Source organism: Pogoniulus pusillus, chromosome 32 (genome assembly GCF_015220805.1).
Source record: "Pogoniulus pusillus isolate bPogPus1 chromosome 32, bPogPus1.pri, whole genome shotgun sequence".
Lineage (NCBI taxonomy): Eukaryota > Metazoa > Chordata > Aves > Piciformes > Lybiidae > Pogoniulus > Pogoniulus pusillus.
The window spans coordinates 1,656,253-1,679,674 of record NC_087295.1 but is presented as its reverse complement, the minus strand read 5'-3'; the positions used below and the strand labels follow the sequence as shown (position 1 = coordinate 1,679,674).

General features: G+C 49.4%; 2 protein-coding genes across 2 annotated transcripts in view; one reads left to right on the top strand and one right to left on the bottom strand.

Moving 5' to 3' along the window:
• The window catches only part of GLB1 (galactosidase beta 1), a 33,263-nt gene extending 22,410 nt beyond the window's left edge, over nucleotides 1–10,853 (top strand). The window contains exons 11-16 of the mRNA XM_064169617.1: nucleotides 1,483–1,557; nucleotides 3,027–3,116; nucleotides 4,624–4,737; nucleotides 6,280–6,411; nucleotides 9,158–9,397; nucleotides 10,379–10,853. Coding sequence (XP_064025687.1) covers nucleotides 1,483–1,557; nucleotides 3,027–3,116; nucleotides 4,624–4,737; nucleotides 6,280–6,411; nucleotides 9,158–9,397; nucleotides 10,379–10,639 — 912 coding nt within the window. The 3' untranslated portion in view covers nucleotides 10,640–10,853. The remainder of the gene's footprint in view (nucleotides 1–1,482; nucleotides 1,558–3,026; nucleotides 3,117–4,623; nucleotides 4,738–6,279; nucleotides 6,412–9,157; nucleotides 9,398–10,378) is intronic.
• Nucleotides 10,854–21,441: 10,588 nt separating this feature from the next.
• CCR4 (C-C motif chemokine receptor 4) lies at nucleotides 21,442–22,518 on the bottom strand. Its single transcript, XM_064169682.1, has one exon. It carries the CDS (start codon nucleotides 22,516–22,518, stop codon nucleotides 21,442–21,444), a length of 1,077 nt encoding a protein of 358 aa, XP_064025752.1.
• Nucleotides 22,519–23,422: the final 904 nt, after the last annotated feature.

Below are 23,422 nucleotides of genomic sequence, written 5' to 3'. Positions count from 1 at the left end.
AATGTCTTGATTGTTTTCAAATGCAGAGAGAAAAAAGTGAGCTTGTTCTGGGCAAGATAAATCAGACTTTTTCTCAGCCTGGAGTTGAAACTTACCAGGAAGCTGTTGGGATTTATACTGCTGTAGTCTGATGAAAAAGAAGTAAAATTGAGAAAACAAAACCCAACCAAATCCAAAAAACTCCAAACAGTAAAACCTTGTCTTAGTGCAGAGGTGAGATTTCAAGTGAGAGTTTGATGCTGATATACCGTGTGTAAGCCCAGCAAATCATGCCTTCTGCTGAAGCTTTAAGGCTGGACAAGAAGCAGTGATTTGACGTTAGATGAGCCCTGTGTGCAGTTCTGGAGCCCCCAGCACAAGGGCATCGAGTCCAGAGGAGGCCACCAAGATACTCAGAGGGCTGCAGCAGCTCTGCTATGAGGACAGGCTGAGAGAGATGGGGCTCTGCAGTCTGGAGAAGAGAAGGCTTCAAGGAGACCTTGGAGTGGCCTTCTGGTATCTGAAGGAGGCTACAGGAGGGCCAGGGAGGGACTATTGATAAGGTCTTGTAATGACAGGAGGAGGAGGAATGGGTTTGAACTGGCAGAGGGGAGATTGTAACTGGATGTTAGGAAGAAGTTGTTTGCAGTGAGGGTGGTGAGACACTGGCACAGGTTGCCCAGGGAGGTTGTGGAGCACAGAATCACCCAATGTGATCACAGAGGTGTTCAAGGCCAGGTTGGGTGAGTCCTTGAGCAACCTGCTCTAGTGGGAGGTGTCCCTGCGTATAGCAGGGCATTGGAATTGGATGATCCTTGAGGTCCCTTCCAACCTAGACCATTCTATGAGTAGATTTAGATTAGATTTTAGGAGCAAGTTCTGCACCATGAGAGTGTTGGAGCACTGGAACAGGCTGCCCAGGGATGTAGCTGATGCCCCATCCCTGAAGATATTCAAGGTGAGGCTGGAAAAGTCTCTGAGCAACCTAATCTGGTGGAGGATGTCCCTGCTGACCTGCAGGGTGGTGGGACTGGATGGCCTTTGGAAGTCCCTTCCAACCCAACCCATTTGATGTCATTCTAGTAGTTGCCATCGGGGAGTACTGGTAAGGAAGAGGCAAGCAGAAATACTGCCCTGCAGCCTCGGAAAGCTTAACTCGAGCTCCACGAGCTGGTGGTGACCGCTGCAGAAGGGCTGCAGAGCACAGTAATGCAAACTCTTGCCACGGGAGGGCTCCAAGGACGCTGCATTCTTTGGCAGCTCATGTAGTCACTGCACTTTCTACCATCACCTCGACTTGAAGAGTTCAAGTTCTTTACCATATGTGATCCAGTCTGATTTTTCTGTAGGCCTCCTCCACTTAGCTCCCCTAAATGCAGCTGTAGTCCTTAAGCACACGAAGACCATCTGCTTTTAGCCAGAGCTCTCCTGTATGTTGTGAAGTGAGAATTCACTTGAAGCTTGTTTGTATTTGAGTCTGTTCTTTGCTTCTTTCCTGTCTAGTACAAGCAGTTACCAGAAGGCCTGATCCCTCCGACCACGCCCAAGTTTGCGTATGGGAAGCTTCGCTTGCAGGAGGTAAATGAGCATCTCTCTTGTGCTGTGAATCTTTCTGCATAGAAACAGCCAGCTTGGAAGAGACCTCCAAGCTCAGCCAGCCCAACCTAGCACCCAGCCCTGGCCAGTCAACCAGACCATGGCACTAAGTGCCCCAGCCAGGCTTGGCTTCAACACCTCCAGGCACAGAGATTCCACCACCTCCCTGGGCAGCCCATTCCAATGCCAATCACTCTCTCTGTGCAAGAACTTCCTTGGTTCTGGATATAAAAACCCAAGTGTTTCTGAGGATGTCTAGATTGTAGACACCCTAGGCATTCCAGAGAGGTGCCACACCGAATGAAAAGGAAAACATTGAAAGAAGATGTTCAGCTCGTTGTCAGCAGAGCTTGGGAGTTGAGAATGGTGCCCAGGGTGGAAAGTAAGAAAAGGTTTGTTTTCTGGAGAGATAAAGAATGTTTGTCATATGGACTACATGCCTGAAATGAGTACATTGTTACACGCCAGAATCATAGTTACCTTAGACAACTCCTGGAATTGTTTTGGTGAGGAGAGACCTCTAAGATCATTGAGTCCAACCAGGAACCTTGTGGTGATTTGTAGTCACAGAATGGCTCAGGTTGGAAGGGACCTCAAAGGTCATCCACTCCAACCTCCCCACCATGGGCAGGGACACCTCTCGTCTAAACTAGGCTGCTCAGGGCCAATCTGGGCTTTAACACCCCCAGGATGTGGCAGCCACAGCCTCCCTGGGCAGCCTGTGCCAGAGTCTTACCACCCTCCTACTGAAGAATAACTTCCTTAGCTCCAGCCTAGCCCTGCTATCCCTCAACTTCAAGCCTGTCTTTGGACACCCTTAGGAAAAGTCCATCTGCAGCCTTCCTGGAGGATCCCTTCAGGCACTAGAAGGCAGCTCTAAGGTTTGCCCTGAGCCTCCTCTGCTGCAGGCTGCACACCCCCAGCTCCCTCAGCCTCTCCTCACAGGGCTGTGCTCCAGGACCCTCCCCAGCCTTGCTGCCCTTCTCTGGACACCTTCCAGCACCTCCACATCTCTCTGCAATGGAGGAGCCCAGAACTGGACACAGCACTCCAGGGGTGGCCTGAGCAGTGCTGAGCACAGGGGCAGAAGCACCTCCCTTGTCCTGCTGCCCACACTGCTCCTGAGCCAGCCCAGGATGCCATTGGCTCTGCTGCCCACCTGGGCACTGCTGCCTCCTCTTCAGCTCCTCTCTCCCAGCACCCCCAGCTCCCTCTCTGCGTGGCTGCTCTCAGCCACTCTGTCCCCAGCCTGTAGTGCTGCTTGGGGTTGTGGCCAAAGTGCAGAACCCTGCACTTGGACTTGTTAAAACTCATGGTGTTGGACTGAGTGTCAAATATGATGTCAAGCCTAGTATTTTTGGATTTCTGGGCAGCTGGCCAAAGGTGCAAACACTTCTCTTTGGACTGAAATTTACTGACTTCCCTCTATTTGCTCTTTTCCCATGCTGCAGGTGGGCACCGTGGTGGAGCTTCTTAGCCGTCTGTCACCTGGTGGAGCGGTGAAGAGCACTTACCCATTAACCTTTGTGCAGCTGAAGCAGGTGAGGATGCCCTCAGCAGGCCTTGGCAGTAGTTCTGTGAGGTTATTTGAACAGCCCTCTGTGGTGGTGTTCCTATGCCCAGTGTTTACAGCTTAGCACAGAGCAATGGCATTATGAAGGTGTGCAGGAGTTCTGCACTGGAGACCTTCCTGCGTTCTGCAGTGCTTCTGTTCTGTGCATGAGACTTTCCACTTTCCTCTTCCTATGCTGTCCAGGCTGTCACTTTGTCTTCTCTGAGGTGTTGATTTTCAGGTTCTGAAAGACTTAAAAATCTCTTTCTTCTCTATTCATTTTCCTTACTCTGTTTCTGCTTCTCCTCACCTCCTATCAGTGTGAGTGCAGTGGCTGAGACAGTGCCATTCTCCCCAGTGTTCTGTCAGTCTCTGCATCACTTTCCCTGGCAGTGTTGATGCCTTTCTGTGCCTCACAGTCAAAGAGGAGGGGAGATTTAGATTAAACATTAGGGAGAAGTTCTTCACCATGAGGGGCCAGAATGACCTTCCTGGTACTGCTGGCCACACCATTCCCAATAGAGGCCAGGATGCCATTTGCCTTCTTGGCCACCTGGGCACATTGCTGGCTGATGTTCAGCTGCCAACCAGTACCCCCAGGTCCTGGTGAGACCCTGGAAGGGGTTGCCCAGGGAGGTGGTGGAAGCCTCATCCCTGGAGGTGTTTAAGGCCAGGCTGGATGAGGCTGTGGGCAGCCTGATCTAGTGTGAGGTGTCCCTGGCCATGGCAGGGGCATTGGAACTGGATGCTCCTTGTGGTCCCTTCCAGCCCTGGCTGATTCTATGAATCTGCAGACACACCAGAGCAGTGAAAGGAGAAACTGCAGGCAGCAGCACAGCCTGCACTTTGCTTGTTGTCCTATTGCCCTTGAAAGGCAATTTCTCTTTCAAGGCTGGAGATGGAGATCTTCTATTTACATAGAGGAAAGGCACAACTGAGGCAGCAGAGAGTTTTTAAGCCCAGCTTGGATATGGCTCTGGGCAACCTGATCTAGTGTGAGGTGTCCCTGCTCATGGCAGGGGGGTTGGAGCTGGATGATCCTTGAGGTCCCTTCCAACCCTGCCACTTCTGTGATTCTGTGGCTTGCTGAATGTGTCCATTTACACTGCACTTGCAAGTTGACTGTAGCAAATCAGTTGAGCAGGGGGGTTTCAGCTCTCTTTTAAGGAGGAAATAATAGTGTGGGCTGTTAACTGCTTGTTTCTTATTGAGGAAATATCTTCCCAGGCAAGACCCTTATCTTTGAGAGTTGCATAATTGTGCCCATGAAACATTTAAAAATGGAAACTCTGTAGCATTTATACTTGTTGCTTAAAGGTCAGAGTGAGCTCGGATCTGAAGCTGCTATCTGTGGCAGATGCTATCTGCAGTGAGTGGAAGTTACTGCTTCAATCTGAACACGTAGGCAGGAGCTGGGGGGGCTGAAGTGAAGCTACGGAATGAGTGGGCTCACTGATCTGGTTGGGATTGTCTCTCTTTCTCTGTTCTTTTCTCAGTATTTCGGGTTTGTGCTGTACAGAACTGCACTTCCCAAGAACTGCACAGAGCCAGCACCGCTGTCTGCACCGCTCAACGCAGTCCATGACCGGGCCTACGTCTCCGTGGATGGGGTAATGCCTGGATGGCTGCCATCAGTCACCTTCACAAAAATCACAGGGCCACAAGATGTTAGTCAGGGGTTGGAAGGCATCTCTGGAGATCTTGGAGCCCAACCCCCCTGTCAGCTGAGCAGGACCAGAGAATCTAGTGCAGGTCGCACAGGAACGCATCCAGACAGGGCTGGAAGGTCTCCAGAGAAGGAGACTCCACAACTTCTCTGGGGAACATTATGTGTGCAGGCTACATTCTTTTGATGCTTTCTCCACCTTACCAAAACAACATTGTTAGATAATCTTATTTCATAGAATGGTTTAGGTTAGAAATGACCTCAAAGCTCAGCCAGTTCCAAACCCCTGCCATAGGCAGGGACACCTCCCACTAGAACAGGTCACTCAAGGACTCATCCAACCTGGCCTTGAACACCTCCAGGGAGGTTGTGGAGCACAGAATCACCCAATGTGATCCTTGAAGATCACATTGGGTGATTCTGTGCTCCACAGCCTCCCTGGGCAGCCTGTGCCAGTGTCTCACCACCTTCACTGCGAAGAACTCTTTCCTAACATCCAGTCTCAATCTCCCCTCTGCCAGTTCAAACCCATCATCCCTTGTCCTGTCATTACAAGACCTTATCAACAGTCCCTCTCTGGCCCTCCTGTAGCCCCCTTCAGATACTGGAAGGCCACTTCAAGGTCTCCTTGAAGCCTTCTCTTCTCTAGGCTGCAGAACCCTGAGTCTCTCAGCCTGTCCTCACAGCAGAGCTGCTGCAGCCCTCTGAGCATCTTGGTGACCTCTTCTGGACTGGCTCAAACACTTCCATGTCCTTCTTGTGTTGGGGGCTCCAGAACTGCACACAGGACTCTGGGTGGGGTCTCAGGAGAGCAGAGTAAAGGGGCAGAACCAGGGAAGGCTTCAGAGACAGCTAATAACTTGAAATCAGCAAAGGAAAGAGCTGGTGTCAGACCCTTGCTGCCTAGGAGGACATACAGTTGATGTACTTAAGTGTGAATATTGGGGTAGCAGCTTTCTTTGTGTGTGCTTGAATGCAAGAGGAGAAGAGGAGGCTCAGGGGTGATCTCATTGCTGTCTACAACTACCCAAAGTGAGGTTGTAGCCAGGTGGGGTTGGGCTGTTCACCCAGGCAACCAGCAACAGAACAAGGGGGCACAGTCTCAAGCTGTGCCAGGGCAGGTCTAGGCTGGATGTTAGGAGGAAGTTGTTGGCAGAGAGAGTGACTGGCATTGGAATGGGCTGCCCAGGGAGGTGGTGGAGTGGCTGGAGGTGTTGAAGCCAAGCCTGGCTGGGGCACTTAGTGCCATGGTCTGGTTGATTGGCTAGGGCTGGGTGCTAGGTTGGGCTGGCTGAGCTTGGAGGTCTCTTCCAACCTGGCTGATTCTATGAAAGGAAAAACAGATAGCACTTTTTCTTAATGTACATTGTTCTCTCCCTTATTTTTGTCATTCAAGTTGAAGAGACAGGGGCAGGACTTTGTTGGTTTTCAATGGTCATTCACAGAATGGTCTGGAGTTATTCTTTTCTTCCTCTTCCTCATATAGGTTCCTCAAGGTGTTCTTGAAAGGGGTAAATCACTTGTGATCAATATAACTGGGAAGGCTGGAGCCCATCTGGACATCTTGGTAGAGAATATGGGCAGAGTCAACTTTGGTAGATACAATAATGATTTCAAGGTAGGTCAAATCAGTTGAGTTACAGGACTGTGGTGGCTTTTCCTCTTCTCCATAGAGTCAAAAGAAAGTAGTGGGTGGCAGTGAGCAAAAAGCTCAGGATTACGTAGCTGTAATTTCACCTCAAAATGTAACTACTCATTAGTTCTCATTTGAGTTTTTCCAGTCACCAGCATGAATATGGAATGAAAAACTCGACAGACTTGGTTGGTTTTGGTTTTTTGGTTCACTCCTGTTGTCAACCAGAGGCTCACCCACAAGGTTTTCGGGCTGAGTCTAAGCTGTAGCTAACACTTAAAAACGTGCAAGGCTGTGGGGTTAAACTCCAAACGTGGGCTGGAAATTGGTCTAGCTCTTGGCTGTGCTTCAGGGCTGCTGAATCCTGATGTTACATTTGTGTGTGTATGTGTGCATAGGCACAGCTGTGCCTTTTGTATCTCTCTCCATGCCCCACTAGGTTGGTCAGCACTGCACCCTTGCAGTATTTTCAGTGTAGCTAGGAAAGGCTGTCTCCTGAGCACTTCACCATGTAAAATGGCCAGTTCAGGTTGGGACTCATCAGTATTAGAGGTAATTACCAGAAAACTTCTGGGTCCATGCTACACTGTGGCATCATTAGCTGCCTGCATGAGTGCCTGTGGTGGGTTAACCTTGGCTGACCATCAGGCACCCACCAAGCCACTCTCACTCCTCCTCCATCAACAGGAAAGGAGAAGAAAATAGAAGGAAGGGTTTGTAGGAGAAGATGAGGACAGGAAGATGACTCCCCTGTGACTGCCATGGCAAGCTGTTGGTGCTGCCTCTATCCAGCTGGTTCCCCTGTGTCTTGCCTTCACATTGACACAGCAGAAACGTTGCATTTCTTTCTTCACTTAGCACCTGGCTTGTTGTTAAACCTGGGTGCTTCGTGCTAAATGCAGGGAACTGGAGAGAGGGTTAGAGGCTGGGTTAGGGAGGTTCTCAGTGCTGCTGTGGTTGAGCTGAAGTTCACACTTAGCAGAGTTTCAGCCTTTTAAAGATGGAAGAGTGAAAGCAAGTTTAGTAGACAAATGCATCGTGAGAGCTCTGTAAGAGCAGGATCCTTCCAAACAGAAGAGGCAGCCTCTCCCAGGGAGCTTTGGAATGTGTGCTCCTTCTTCCCAGGCAGATCCCTTCCTCACACTCTGCTTGGTGTTAGCTTTGAAGAGTAGCAATAATTACACCTTGGACTTTAGATATTTTGTGCTTTCAAACACAACTTTAGGGAGAGGAGGAGAGGAGTTCTGCCTTGTGCAGCCTCATGTTTCAAAGCAAATAGGGTTGCTTTGCTAGGTTGGTTTGGTTGTTACTTGAATGCCTCTTTTTTTCTTTTGAGCTTGAAATGGAACTGAGCTTTTGAGGAGAAACCTTAACAGAATTTTGGGTTTGAAACATTCTGCCAGTCTAGGTTCTGTAGTTAAAGGACATGAGGAAGAGTATGCTTTCTGTGGTGGCTTTTCTCTACTTTTTCACACTGCCTGCCACCTCTGTCTTTTGGTTTACCTGGGAGATGGGTGTCCACATCTGGGCTTCAAAATGTGAAGCTTCAGAAGGCAGGAGCCCCTTCCCCTAAAGCCTTCTTGCTTTGGACCATAGTCCAAAGCAAAAAGACTCAGTGGCCATTTAACCTCATTTTAAGCAATCACACCATGCATAGTGTCTAAAGATGGCCTTAGGGAGGCAGGTTAGAAAGTTTGGGCTACTGATATGTTCCTTTACTTCAACTGATTGCCAGAGAGAGTAAAGCCTAGGTTGTGTAAAAAAGGCTTTGCCACTTAGCTGTGTAGATATTTTATTTAGATACAACAAGAACTTCCTGCTCTATGAAGTGGGCATCTAAGTAAAGGTAGAGAAAACCAATTGGTGCTCCTGCTGGTGCTGAGGCTTCTGAAGTTAGTGCAATGCTTATTAGACAGGACAAACACATGATGTAGTATCAGCCCTCCAAGCCTATAGGAGATGTGGCTTTGCTTGTTCCTGTTTGCCATGTGGTGTTTGCAAGAGAACTGAAGTTGCACTGAAAAGCAGCTTCTCTGCAGGGTCTGTTCAAGCAGCTGTGTAGAGAGGTAAGAGCAGTGGTTTGAAAGCAGCTCCCTGCATTGCACTGAGACACCTCGTTAAAAACAATTACCCTAACACAATGAAGATGTCTTTCCTTCTTAAATCACGACCTTGCCTTGATTTTGCATGCACTGTGTGAGCACCTGGTGTGCTGCACAGGAGGTTCTGTAGAAGTGAAACAGAGGCTCCGTGGGCTTGAAGCTGACTGTAAGCTCGAGGAGTTTCACTTCATCAGTACCTCGGTTTTGTGATACTGTTATCTGCAGGAGGTTGATAGGAAGCCAGGGCTGTTTTCTCTGCTATTGTGCAGGTTAATGGTTTGGGTCGGTGGCTCAGTGGCACCAAGCCTCAGAGCTATGATTTGTTGTGTTTCGCCTCCTTTTTTATTGAAGCACTCATCAAGTTCACATTAAAGCAACAGAGGAATTTTCACAATTATGAGGTTCTGAAGAGGAACAGCTCTTTCACAGGCAATAAAGGAAACCCTTTGTTCTCCAGGAAAGCTTTACAATTTGGTGAAGAGCAGGTGCTTGGCTTTTTCATGCACAGATTGGGAGCTGTTGCCAGTCCTTCAGCTTGGTTTTTGTTCCTGGCTTTAATTGCAGCCCAGTAGCTTCACCAACACGAAGCTAACTGTGTTACTTTGGGGTTGTTTCTATGCTTCTCCTAGGGGCTGGTTTCAAATTTAACTCTTGATGAAGATACACTTGTAGAGTGGGAAATGTATCCTCTAGACATTGATGGAGCAGTAAAGCATGGCATGAGTGGCCACCTCGATCGGACAAAGAGATCTGTTGACCAACAGCTGAGTTATGAAGCACCTACTTTTTACACTGGGACACTTTCAATTCCTGAAGGAATTCCAGACTTGCCTCAAGACACCTATGTCAAGTTTCCTGGCTGGACAAAGGTATGACTTCTTGCTGTAGAAATTTGGAGTCTGCTCAAAGCTACTGAAACCCCTATGGATAATCAAAGTCCACCTCTTCTGGAGGGATAGAAGTTGGTTGTACCAGTGAGGTGCCTCTACTTTCTCCTTCCCCTCTACTCTGCCATGGTGAGGGTCCACCTGGAATATGGCATCCAGTTCTGGGCTCCCCAGTTCAAGAAGGACAGGGATCTACTTGAGAGAGTCCAACAGAGGGCTACAAGGGCGATGAAGCGACTGAAGCTTGAATTTGTTTGTTAAAAGGACCCCACCTGGCTACAACCTCCCTTCAGGTAGTTGTAGAGAGCAATGAGATCTACTCTGAGCCTCCTTCTCCAGGCTGCACACCCCCAGCATCCTCAGCCTGCTCCTGGTAAACTTGAGGCAGGCAGTTCCAGGTGAACAAACTCAGAGCATCAGAGTTCATTACTTTGTGTCAGAGCTAGTTTGTAGCTTAGCACAGCAACAGGCAAGGGCAGAGTCACTGCCAGAACAGAGAGCAATGGCAGCAGGCAGCAGCAGGCACGAATACAAGGGCAGGGCACCTTGTGCTTGCCTGTGTATCTCTTTTTATCAGTGTGGCCCTAGACTAATGGGCCTTTGGACACAGAATGGCCAAGCAGAATGGCAGTTAGCCAAGCTTGACCATAGTAGGTGAAACCAGAGGCTTGCTTTGCCCAAATTTGGGAAAATCATAGGCCTTGCACAAGGTAAGCATGTGTGGACCTGGTTTACCACAAGATGCAAACAAGTCTGGGCAGGCCAGAGTCCTTAGATTCAGTGTCTCCAGGTTCTTTGTCTTCTTCCCTGTGGTTGCTTCTCCCCAAAACAGAAGGAGGGAGAGCAGAAAAATATGCCTGGGCAAGCCAAGACGTGGATAAGCCTCTTTTGACCTAGTCAGGCCTACCACAACAGGTCTCTGTCAAATAATGAACATGTTCTTTTCTCTTTCTGTCTTACCAGGGGCAAATTTGGATCAATGGCTTCAACCTTGGTCGCTACTGGCCGGCCCGAGGCCCTCAGCTGACCCTCTTTGTCCCAAGGAATATCCTTGTTGCTGCCGCACCAAACAACGTGACAGTGCTGGAGCTGGAGCATTCTCCTTGCAGCACCCAGGAGTGTGAGATAGAATTTGTAGACACACCTAATATCAATGCAACCACACCATATGGCAGTGCTGCCCCTCAGCCCTTTGTTAGAGACATGTGGCTGAGTCATTTGTAACTGGAGCATTCCCTTGGAGTCCCTTCCCCTCAGCCCCCAGTTTGAAGACTCCTTGTTAATCAGTAAGTTGGTTAGATGAGGCAGCTCTGAAAAGTCTTCTAAGAGCCTTTGTTGTTGGGTTGGTTTTGTGTTGTTTGTTTTGGTTTTTTTTTCCCTCATTTGCCAGAGTTCAATACTGAAATTCTCTAGAAAAATTAAAGCTGTAGCTTCATAATTTGCCTTGGATTGTGGTGTTGAACTCAGCTGGAAGAGAACTTTGACATGACTTTAGCATGAGCTGTCCTTGTAGGCTGCTTCCACTGCAGCAAGCACTTTTATGTACCATGTTTTCCAGTCTGTAAAAGGGGTGCCCAGTCCCACTAGCTTGCTGGGTTTCCTCGTGGTGACTGGCAGGTCAGAACTACCAGAATCAATATCCTTTTAGTCTGAATGTTGAGCAAACCTCATGCTTTTTTTCATGTTCATGCAAGTGACCTTGAAAATTAAGTTGGTTTCTTCTGGGAGCAGTAAGAAGAATTGTGTGAGAGTACTAAAGTGCAAGCTGGTCCAAACAGCAGCAACGTGGAGAAGGGACCTCCTGGTCTGCATCTTGGAAAGTAAATTTACTGCTTCCTTTCTGCTCTCTCTGAAAACCTGAGGCACATTGGGAAGTGCAAGGTCATAGACAAAATGTAGACTGCTTTTGTTGGGCCATAGCCTGCAGAATGTACACATCATAGAATGGTGTAGGTTGGAAGGGACCTCAAAGCTCAGTCAGTTCCAACCCCCTGCCATAGGCAGGGACACCTCCCACTAGAACAGGTCGCTCAAGGACTCATCCAACCTGGCCTTGAACACCTCCAGGGAGGTTGTGGAGCACAGAATCACTGAATGTGATTGAGTGTCTCTTCCAAACTGGTTGATTCTGTGATTCTGTTATTGTTGGTATCCCATTTGCTTTCTGTGTCCTGAAGATGTGTGCAAAGCAAAGCAAAGCAGTTCAGCTGTGATGGGCTGTGTGGCCCTGGGTGTGCCACCCTCTCTGAGCCGGCCAGGGCAGAAACCTGACTGTTTCCTCTCGTCTGATGAGGGCTGATAGTGTCACCAGAGGAGAAAGTGAGAAGGAGCATCTACATCTCTGCTGTGTGTTTGACATGCTGGATGGGCTTTCAAACCAGACATGTGGTTCACCTGAGCTGTAGAACTTCTACTCTTAAATTCTCACCTCAAATGCGAGGTCTGGGGGCTGTGTGCTCAGTACCAAGCACGCTTCCTTTTTGGGTTAAGTTGGTCTGTTCTGACCCTGGGTTTTATTTATTTGTTTTTCTTGGCACTATCCCTATGCAGATCCCTGAACATGCCCTGCAGGCAGTTAATTATGAAGTATAAACTACCTCCAAGCCAGGCCTTGAATGTGAGGAATGGAACAGAATTGGTTTCACACCGGTTGTGGGTTTTGTGGCTCGAAGCATGCAGAGTGGCAGTAGTAGTGAGGTGTTATTCCTACAGCACCTCAGTACTTTAAAAGCCAGGGGGATTTGATTTTTTCTTGCAGTTAGTGCTGGGAAGGGAGCAACTCTTGGCTCTCCTTCCAGCTTCACTCTGGTTTACATTGTCCTTGTGAAAATGTGGTGGAGTCCACCAGCCTTTGCTTTTTGCCATAGCTCTGTGTGCTCTCACAAGCAGAAGGCTTCAAGGATGCATCAAGGATGGCAATGTGCTGCTGCTTAGGTATAAGAATAACACCTAAACTCTGTTCTGAGTGAGTGGGGGACAACAGCATCTCTGTAGGTGTAAAATGGACATTCTGACACTTTTCTTGGGGTGCTCTTCCTGGAAATCCATCCTGATCTGAGCAAATAGCTTGCAGTGCTGGGCCTCTGACGGCAGCTTGGTTATTTGCTCTTCTCTCTCTGCTAGCAGGAAACTACTTGAGAATGTGTTTGTTTCTGTTACCTAGCTTTGCAGTCACTCATCATCTTCCCTTGTTTGCTTGCAGGTGCTCTAACATAACCCCCAAAGGAGCTGCTTATTAATATAGCATCACAGGATATTAGGGGTTGGAAGGGACCCAAGGAGATCACTGAGTCCAACCCCCTGCCAGAGCAGGACAATCCTATCTAACACAGCAACACATCCAGACAGGCCTGGAAAGGCTCCACAGAAGGAGGCTCCACAACCTCTCTGGGAAGCCTATTCCAGTGCTCTGGGACCCTTACAGTAAAGAAGTTCCTCTTTGTGTTGAGCTGGAACCTGTTTTGCTGCAACTGACACCCATTGCTCCTTGTCCTATCCCAGGGAGCAGTGAGCAGAGCCTGTCCCCTCCCCAGCCAGCCCTCAGGTACTTATAAACATTTATCAAATCCCCTCTCAGTCTTCTCTTCTCCAGACTGAGCAGCCCCAGGTCCCTCAGACTCTCCTCACCAGCCATGCCCTCCAGTCCCCTCATCATCCTCATAGCCCTCTGCTGGACCCTCTCCAGCAGATCCCTGTCCCTCTTAAATATGCAGCCTTCACATTTTCTCTGTAATCCATTCCTGGATGCATTTTTTTTCCCAGACTCCAAACACCATTTTAACAAACAAGATGAGTCACAGAATGGTTTAGGTTGGAAGGGACCTCAGAGCTCAGCCAGTTCCAACCCCACTGCCATAGGCAGGGACACCTCCCACTAGAACAGGTCACTCAAGGCCTCATCCGACCTGGTCTTGAGCACCTCCAGGGAAGTTGTGGAGCACAGAAGCACTCAATGTGATCAAAGATCACATTTGGTGCTTCTGTGCTCCACAACCTCCCTGGGCAACCTGTGGCAGTGTCTCACCACCCTCGCTGCAAGGAACCCTTTCCTAACATCTAGCTGGAACCTCCCCTCTGCCAGTTCAAACCCATTCCTCCTCATCCTGTCATTACAAGACCTTGTCAATAGTCCCTCCCCAGCCTTCCTGTAGCCCCCTTCAGATACTGAAGATACTCCCTGGAGGTGTTCAGGACCAGGTTGGATGAGTCCTTGCGCAACCTGTTCTAGTGGGAACTGTCCCTGCCTTTGGCAGGCGCTTGGAACTGGCTGAGCTTTGAGGTCCCTTCCAGCCTAAAGCATTCTGTGATTTGGGTCCTGTGCACACTCTGCACACCTTCTTTCAAGTGTTCTTTGTTTTTCCCCTCGGTTTTAGGATGTGGTTTGCACTAATTATGAATAGGTAGATCCGGTGTGCTGCAGAGCCCAGGAACGTGGCAGTGAACTCATGAGGCCTTAGCATGATTTCCTGCAGCACCTTGTCAAAGCAGTGGCTTCTGCTGCTCTGCCTTCCTATACTGCTCCTTTAGTCCTTTGATCCAGAGCAGTATTCACTTCAAAAGCTGAAGCTAAACCCATGTGATTCTTTCTGAGCACAGCCAAACAGACCTTTGCTAGCTGTGACTATTTAAAGCCCTGAGAGCCTTTAGCTTGGGTTGCAATAGAGGCAAACTGCTGCTCTTTGGTGTCTGCTGAAGCAGCTTCTTTTGTATCTTACTCAAGTCAAACCTCTCAGGGCTGTTGGCTTTGGCTCAAAGGCTTCCAGACAGAGGTGCTGATGAAAACCTAGAGCTTCTACAGATGCTTTCTAATTCTTACTGCCTAGATGATGTTTTAGCAGTAGCCAAAGCTTTCTTCTTTCTCCTGCCTAGGCAGTTGGTGTTTAGTAGTAGCCAAAGCTTTCTGCTTTCTTCTGCCCAGAGAATTGGTGTTTAGTAGTAGCCAAAGCTTTCTTCTTTCTCCTGCCTAGGCAGTTGGTGTTTAGTAGTAGCCAAAGCTTTCTGCTTTCTCCTGCCTAGAGAATTGGTGTTTCAGTAGTAGCCAAAGCTTTCTGCTTTCTCCTGCCCAGAGAATTGATGTTTCAGTAGTACCCAAAGCTTTCTTCTTTCTCCTGCCTAGGCAGTTGGTGTTTAGTAGTAGCCAAAGCTTTCTGCTTTCTCCTGCCTAGAGAATTGGTGTTTCAGTAGTAGCCAAAGCTTTCTGCTTTCTCCTGCCCAGAGAATTGATGTTTCAGTAGTACCCAAAGCTTTCTTCTTTCTCCTGCCTAGGCAGTTGGTGTTTAGTAGTAGCCAAAGCTTTCTGCTTTCTCCTGCCTAGGCAGTTGGTGTTTAGTAGTAGCCAAAGCTTTCTGCTTTCTCCTGCCTAGGCAGTTGGTGTTTAGTAGTAGCCAAAGCTTTCTGCTTTCTCCTGCCTAGGCAGTTGGTGTTTAGTAGTAGCCAAAGCTTTCTGCTTTCTCCTGCCTAGAGAATTGGTGTTTCAGTAGTAGCCAAAGCTTTCTGCTTTCTCCTGCCCAGAGAATTGATGTTTCAGTAGTACCCAAAGCTTTCTTCTTTCTCCTGCCTAGGCAGTTGGTGTTTAGTAGTAGCCAAAGCTTTCTGCTTTCTCCTGCCTAGGCAGTTGGTGTTTAGTAGTAGCCAAAGCTTTCTGCTTTCTCCTGCCTAGGCAGTTGGTGTTTAGTAGTAGCCAAAGCTTTCTGCTTTCTCCTGCCTAGGCAGTTGGTGTTTAGTAGTAGCCAAAGCTTTCTGCTTTCTCCTGCCTAGGCAGTTGGTGTTTAGTAGTAGCCAAAACAGCTTTTAAACTCTTTCCTGCAGAAAAGACTCAACTTTTCTAATTCAGCAGCTTGCTCACCATGAGCATTTAGGAACAAGCTCTTTACCCATGAGGGTGGTGAAGTATCAGAACAGGTTGCCTAGGGAGGTGGTTGAGGCCCCATCCCTGGAGATACTCAAGGTGAGGCTTGACAGGGCTGTGGGCAAACTGATCTAGTGGAGGATGTCCCTGCTGAGTGCAGGATGGGGGTTGGACTGGATGAGCTTTGGAGGTCCCTTCCAGCCCATTCTGTGCTTCAGTTTGGAATAAAGCAGCCCCCTAGTCTGAAGCTGCCACTCTGCACTGCACACTGGTGTGCAGCAGCTGAGGTTATTTCCAGGCATCAGCTCTCTTTCAACAGCCTTGGGCTGTGCTCTGAGGTGTGTTTTGATTTGGGGCATTGCTCACTTCTTACTGGGCTGTTTGCTGCAAAAACGTGATGCTGCTTTAACTTGGAAGGAATGTTCCTGTTCTTATGAAGTGCTCACTTTTCCTCCTGGTACCTCTTTTAGTGTGGTCATGCAAATTGGTGAAACCCCCTGGCCAGGACAAATGGCAGGGGGCGAAGTAAATCAGGCAGGCAGGGGTTTTGTCTGCAAACCTTCGTGATGCAGGGCAACAACTACCCATTGACTGAGAAACCAGCCAGAAGAAGTTTCTCACAGACAAAGGCTTTTGCTAGACTGATGCATTAGGAAGCTGCTTTCATCTTCTGTGGAAGGAGATGAAACTTTTTTGGGGTTGTAAGTAAAAAGGTTTGTGTAGTTCTTGATGTCTTGACACAAGGGGAAAAAAAACCTTAACAATGACTACAGAGATTTATGTCTGTTGTCACACTTTCCACCTGCAAAGTGCTTTGTGTGACAACAGGCAGCAGAGTCTTAGTTTCTATGTCGCAGATGGCACCAAGCTAGGAGCAGGTGTTGGTCTGTTGGAGGGTAGGAGAGCCCTGCAGAGGGACCTGGCCAGGCTGGATGGGTGGGCAGAGGCCAGTGGGATGAGATTGAACAAGGCCAAGTGCAGGGTTCTGCACTTTGGCCACAACAACCCCAAGCAGCACTGCAGGCTGGGGCCAGAGTGGCTGAGAGCAGCCAGGCAGAGAGGGAGCTGGGGGTGCTGGGAGAGAGGAGCTGAAGATGAGGCAGCAGTGCCCAGGTGGGCAGCAGAGCCAATGGCATCCTGGACTGGCTCAGGAGCAGTGTGGGCAGCAGGACAAGGGAGGTTCTTGTGCCCCTGTGCTCAGCACTGCTCAGGCCACCCCTGGAGTGCTGTGTCCAGTTCTGGGCTCCTGAATTGCAGAGAGATGTTGAGGTGCTGGAAGGTGTCCACAGGAGGGCGATGAAACTGGGGAGGGGTCTGGAACACAAACCCTATGAGGAGAGGCTGAGGGAGCTGGGGAGGTGCAGCCTGCAGCAGAGGAGGCTCAGGCGTGACCTCATTGCTGTCTGCAACTACCTGAAGGGAGGCTGTAGCCAGGTGGGGTTGGGCTCTGCTGCCAGGCAACCACCAGTAGAGCAAGGTGACAGAGTCTGAAGCTGTGCCAGGGCAGGTCTAGACTGGATGTGAGGAGGAAGTTGTTGGCAGAGAGAGTGATTGGCATTGGAATGGGCTGCCCAGGGAGGTGGTGGAGTGGCTGTGGCTGGAGGTGTTGAAGCCAAGCCTGGCTGGGGCACTTAGTGCCATGGTCTGGTTGGTTGGCCAGGGCTGGGTGCTAGGTTGGACTGGCTGAGCTTGGAGGTCTATTCCAACCTGCTGGATTCTATGATTCTATGATTCTGCAGGCTGCACACCCCCAGCTCCCTCAGCCTCTCCTCACAGGGCTCTGCTCCAGGACCCTCCCCAGCTTTGGCGCCCTCCTGTGGACACCTTCCAGCACCTCAACATCTCTCTGCAGTGGAGGAGCCCAGAACTGGACACAGCACTCAAGGGGTGGCCTGAGCAGTGCTGAGCACAGGGGCAGAAGCACCTCCCTTGTCCTGCTGCCCACACTGCTCCTGAGCCAGCCCAGGATGCCATTGGCTCTGCTGCCCACCTGGACACACTGCTGGCTCCACTTCAGCTCCTCTCTCACAGCACCCTCAGGGCCCTCTCTGCCTGGCTGCTCTCAGCCACTCTGGCCCCAGCCTGTAGTGCTGCTTGGGGTTGTTGTGACAAAAATGCTTGTTGTGCAGGGTTGTCCACCCTGCACAGTTGTTCCAGCTGCAAAAGTCCCTTCCTGAGCGTGACTGCTTGATGCTTCTCAGGAGACGCTGATTAAATCCCACTGGCCACTTTTGCACAGAAGAGTGGATCTGGTCATGGCAATGTTCATTCAAGTCTTTGTTGTCTTACAACAGGTTGCTAACAGCACTGAGAGTACCTTTTGTGAGGGTTTCCTGTCTGTGGAAACAGATCAGATTCTTGCAGATGAGAGTCTAGATTGCTTGCTGTAGTTGCTAAATGCAAAAGCAAGGAAACAGATGTCTCCTTGGGATTTTAATACAGCCTTTTGCAGCAGCTGAAATCACAAAAAGCTTGCAGTGTGCAGTGGCTGAGCTCCAGATGCTAAATGCATGCTGGTGCTTGGAAACCAGAAACTGCAACCCAAAGCAGCTTCAACCCTTCCAAGGTGACTTGAAATTAAAACCCTAACCCAAGCACACAGCACGAGAAGTAAAGGAGTGTGATGGATTGGCCAGTCGTGCATTTGGGCTGGCTTTGCACAGAGGGTGAAGCATTGGGTTGTGTTCTGGTTACCTGCAAAGAGGAGTCTCTCCTCTCTGGTGTTTTAAGACTGACAGCACCTTTAAACCCCATCCCCTGTTGGGTGCTGACATTTGCTGCCCGTCTGCATCCACTTACCTCCAGGTGACCTTCAAATGAATCTGTGGTTCTCCTTACAGAACCTGGATCCAGACAGGGACAGTCCTGGCAATTCCTTACTGCCTCTCAGGCTGAGAGGAGCAGACTGAGAAGGGGCTACCAGTTCTGGAGCCCCCAACACAAGCAGGACATGAAACTGTTAGAGCAAGTCTAGAGGAGGCCTTGAAGATGCTCAGAGGACTGTAGCAGCTCTGCTATGAGGACAGGCTGAGAGAGTTGGGGCTCTGCAGCCTGGAGAAGAGAAGGCTTCGAGAAGACTTTGAAGTGGCCTTCCAGTATCTGAAGGGGGCTACAGGAGGGCTGGGGAGGGACTATTGGCAGGGTCTTGTAATGACAGGATGAGGAATGGGTTTGAACTGACAGAGGGGAGATTGAAACTGGATGTTAGGAAAGGGTTCATTGCAGTGAGGGTGGTGAGACACTGGCACAGGTTTCCCAGGGAGGTTGTGGAGCACAGAAGCACCCAATGTGATCAAAGATCACATTGGGTGATTCTGTGCTCCACAACCTCCCTGGGGGTGTTCAAGGCCAGGTTGGATGAGGCCTTGAGCGACCTGTTCTAGTGGGAGGTGTCCTTGCCTATGGCAGGAGGTTGGAACTGACTGAGCTTTGAGCTCCCTTCCAACCTAAACCATTCTATGATGCTTCTTCTGTGCGATCAAGCAGGATGAAGCCACTTCCAAAGCATAAGTGCAATTCATCTTTGTTTAGGGAGTGACTGTGGCAGACAAAGACTCTGAAACCAAACCAACCCAATTGTTGTTTTACCTTTTCATCCTGGTTTGTATTTAATATACTCCCCTACCTTTCTACCCAGCTGGGGGGAGGCTGGCCTTCCGAGGAACTCTGATGTACGAGGGCAGGGTTAAGAATGAGTCAGCTTTGCTTCACTCAAAGGTCTCTGCATTCTCTTTCACACCTCAGTAGCTCTGTGTGCACCATCAGTCATTGCTTAGAAACTCTTATTCAGCTAAAATGATACCTTTGGGCAACTGACATTTTGACAATTTCAGCTTTGTCTTTGGTCCACCTTAATAGTGTTGCCTTGGCCTTTCTCATCAGCACCTTTCAAAGCCCTCTCTCAAAAGAGGAGTGGCATTGGTAGCTTGGTGCATGGAGGAGGAGGGTTTATTCCAGGTGACAGAAGAGGAGGCACTCTATGTTTCATGAGCCCTAAACCCAGGGCCTGGATTCCTGATCCTGTTGCTTAAAAAGTGAACCTCCCTCCAGGTAGTTGTAGACAGCAGTGAGGTCACCCCTGAGCCTTCTCTTTGCCAGGCTAACCAACCCCGGGGAAGTAAGACACTTACTGCAGGGAATGTCTTCCACAGCCCCTTCCATTACTGCATCAATGCATTCCCAGAGCTAACTCTGGGTATTGGTGTGCAGGAGTATTTAAGTGTGCCACTGCCTCTTGCCAGCCTTGTATCACAAGCCAGGTGTGATGGAGGTGAGCTTCCACTCTCACACTTCTGTGTTTAGGATGATGAATGACACTAAAATATTTCTTGACTTCTTCTCCAGCCCTTTCCTTTCCATTTTTAATGCTCTGCCTGCTTTTTGGAGCCATGCCTGGGTGCTGAGCAGCCACTTTGGTATTGACAGCCTAGAAAAGGAGAAGCTTCCTGCTGAATGGTTGTCACCCAGCAAAACAGCACACCAGAAATATCTTCTGCTCCATATTTTTTAGCTCTTTCTTTGCCACTGGTTTGGTTGATTGGTGTGGGGTATTTTTTTCAGCCTTATAAACTATTTTTGTGCCCAAATCTAAACATTTGATGTGTGAGTTTCTTTCCTGATCTAGACCTCTGATTACTATCATGTAGGTATGTCAGCAGCAACTGGGGCATCACACTCTCTGTGTCTTGCTGTTATCAGCTCCTTAGGGATCTTTGTGTGGTTTCTAAGCTGTGACACATTCTTCCTACACCACCTCTGGTTTTACTTTCTTTGGTTTTGGCAGATGCATCTCCAGTGAATGAAAACTGAGCCTTGGCATTAAGCAGTTTTGGAGCAAAGGTTCATCCACTTAAAACACACATTTAACCAAGATGCCTCAAGTGCATTCACACATGCTGGAAAACTGGGGGGAGGGGGGGGGTTAAAAACAGTTTTATTCAAAAATACTTTGAACATTTTCCTCTGACAATTAAAATACAGAATTGCTCTCCTGAGTTACACCATGGGAGTAATTCAGGCAGCTTCTACCTACACACACCTGCCCACAGGCATAGGGGACAGCTCGGATATGTGAGAGAAAACGTGCCTGCAGCAGGGTGTAATGCATTTGCTTTGTGTCTTTGTGCACACAAACAATGTATTTTGTGTCCTTTTTCCTTAGTGGCAGAGGCTGTGTCCTGGCCTTGAGATGAAACACTTGGCAGTGGAAGGTACTTTAAATAGCATGCTGAGAGTCAGAGCAGAGAAGTTCTACACAGATCAAGAGCAGAATGAAAACCTCAGGTAGGAGTTGTCCTTCTGGAACAGAAGACTGCTTTCCAGCATCTCTCCTCTGCCCCCTCCCTGCAGGCCGACCTCTGTCTCGATGCTGGTGAGAAGGAAGCAGCACGGCGCAGTGCTTTGTGGGGAGCTCCTCTTGGCTCTGAGCAGTGATTTGTAGTCTCAGCAGAAAAGCTGCATGTCCAGCTCCCACCTTTCACACCCAGCACACCTTCTGTCGTGCTGCTCAGAAATTCTAGAGGCAGAAATCTTCCCCTGTGCTCAGCCCTGGCCAGGCCACACCTTGAGTGCCGTGTCCAGTTCTGGGCTCCTCAGTTCAAGAGAGATGTTGAGGTGCTGAAAGGTGCCCAGAGAAGGGCAGCAAGGCTGGGGAGGGGCCTGGAGCACAGCCCTGTGAGGAGAGGCTGAGGGAGCTGGGGGTGTGCAGCCTGCAGCAGAGGAGGGCAGAGCTCATTGCTGCCTGCAGCTCTCTGAAGGGAGGCTGTAGCCAGGTGGGGTTGGGCTCTGCTGCCAGGCAAGCAGGGACAGAACAAAGGGACACAGCCTCAAGCTGTGCCAGGGCAGGTCTAGGCTGGATGTTAGGAGGAAGTTGTTGTCAGAGAGAGTGATTGGCATTGGAATGGGCGGCCCAGGGAGGTGGTGGAGTGGCTGTGGCTGGAGGTGTTGAAGCCAAGCCTGGCTGGGGCACTTAGTGCCATGGTCTGGTTGGTTGGGCAGGGCTGGGTGCTAGGTTGGACTGGCTGAGCTTGGAGCTCTCTTCCAGCCTGGCTGATTCTATGATGGAAGCTGAAGTAATTACCTGGCAGTAGCTTATTGTTAAATGCATGGGCTTAGCTTTCCAAAGGTCCTGCTGTTGTCAGTTTGCTTGCTGGCAAGTTCATGGCTGGTCTGAAAGGCCTTACAGGGCGTCTTGGTCCCCTGTGGACTGTGTGTGGAAGGAGCTGGTAGATTCGGTGTGGTAAGTGATGTGAGCACCGCAGCGCTTGCAGGCTTCTCCAGGTAGCCTCCAGTTCTTGAAAAGCATCTTCAGGTACTTCTTAAACTTTTCCCCCATGAAGAAGTAGATGACTGGGTTGAGGCAACAGTGGAAAAGGCCCAGGATTTCTGTTACCTGGAAAGCATAGTCCAGATTCCTGCTGGTTTGGCAGTCCCTAAGGACTCCCAACGTCTCCAGCAGTTGTAGGAAAAGAACAATGTTGTAAGGAGTCCAAAAGAAGAAGAACACAACCATGACAGCAAAGATCATCCTCACAGCCTTATTCTTTTTCTCATTTCGACAGTGAACTAATGTTTTAATGATCATAGAGTAGCAAAATATCATCACTATGGAAGGGATGAGAAGCCCCAAGATGTTGATTTCCAACGTGGAGAGGAGTTTCCACGTTGTGAAATTGCCTGGATAGATCTGCTTGCAGGTGGTGTAGTTCTGTTCAGGAAAAGCTTCTCTGAACACAAGCTCTGGAGCTGAGGCTGAGAGAGCCACCAGCCACACCACCAGGCTGGTGATGAGGCCGTGGAAGGCAGTCCTTGCTTTCAGGGAGAACACTGCCCGCACGATGGCCAGGTATCTGTCTATGCTCATCAGCATGATGAAGAAGATGCCACTGTAGAACCCCACCAGGTAGAGCCACGAAATGATCTTACACCAGGGAGTTCCAAAAACCCACTGGTCTAGGCTGAAGTAAGACCAGAAGGGCAAGGACAGAACGAAGAGCAGGTCTGAGATGGCAAGGTTCAGCAGGTAGACGTCCGTCATGCCCTTCAGCCGCTTGTACTTGAAGAGGACCACCACGACCAGGCTGTTCCCCAGGAGCCCCAGCAGGAACGCCAGGGTGTAGAGAGCAGGCAGGAAGGAGGCTGCGAACCTCCTGACGCTTTCCTTACTGCAGGGCTTTGGAGCATCGTAGTAGTTATCATAGTAGTCATAGAAAGTGGAGATGACAGCCTCAGGGGGCTGTGTGCTTGGTGAGCTCATGGCTCCTTCCCCAGGCCCTGAGAAGGAAAGAATATGGCAGTGGCAGAAGCTTTCAGTGTGTGCCCATGCTGTGCTGACTCTGCAAGCCTGGGTCTCTGCGCTGAGTGGCTTGCAGGTCCAGCACACTTCTCATTGCAGCCTCCCAAACAGCCTCTGCACACTTGCAAAAGGGATGCTCCTTAGCAGCCACAGCTTTTGCAGCCCTGCAGTGCGGGTGCCAAGCACACAGCACAGAAAGCAAGTGAAATGAGTGAAAGAAATGGACCAAGACAGCAAATGGGAGAGAGCAATCCAATGTGAAACACAGCAAAAAGCCAAGCCACTATCGATAGCAGGCAGGATTTCACTCGCCCTTCCACTCACACAGAGGTCACCAGAAGATGAGGATAATAATTCCTCTTTCCAAGAGCTGACAAGAGCTTTCAGTAAGTTCTATCTTCAGTGGCTAAATGACTGGCAGGAGTTTATCCCTCTTTTTTTGGTGTGTGTATGTTCTGCTCCAACGGGCAGAGACAGAATTTCAAGTGATGTGACTTCAAGGTAAGAGGCAGGGAACAGATAAGTTGCTGATGTCTTGTGTGTTGTTCATATCACAGCCAGTCTCTCTTTTTTTTTTCAGCCTAGAGTACCAGAATTGTTCTAAGCTTGAGTTATGTCCTCCCCCTTTGAATTTATGAATGGAAAGCAGAAGAAGAGGCAGGATTTGCATCTGAATTACAAGTCAGAGGAACAAAAGCATTTGACACCAGTGGTCTAGAGATGACAGCTTTGCAACAACTGCACCTAGAGATACCTAAATCCAGTCTAGGTTCAGCATAGCCTTAGCTATCTAAAACTGAAAGCATGTGCTCCTAGAACAGATGTGCTCCTAGAACAGATGTGCACCCAGCTCTGGTGATGCAGG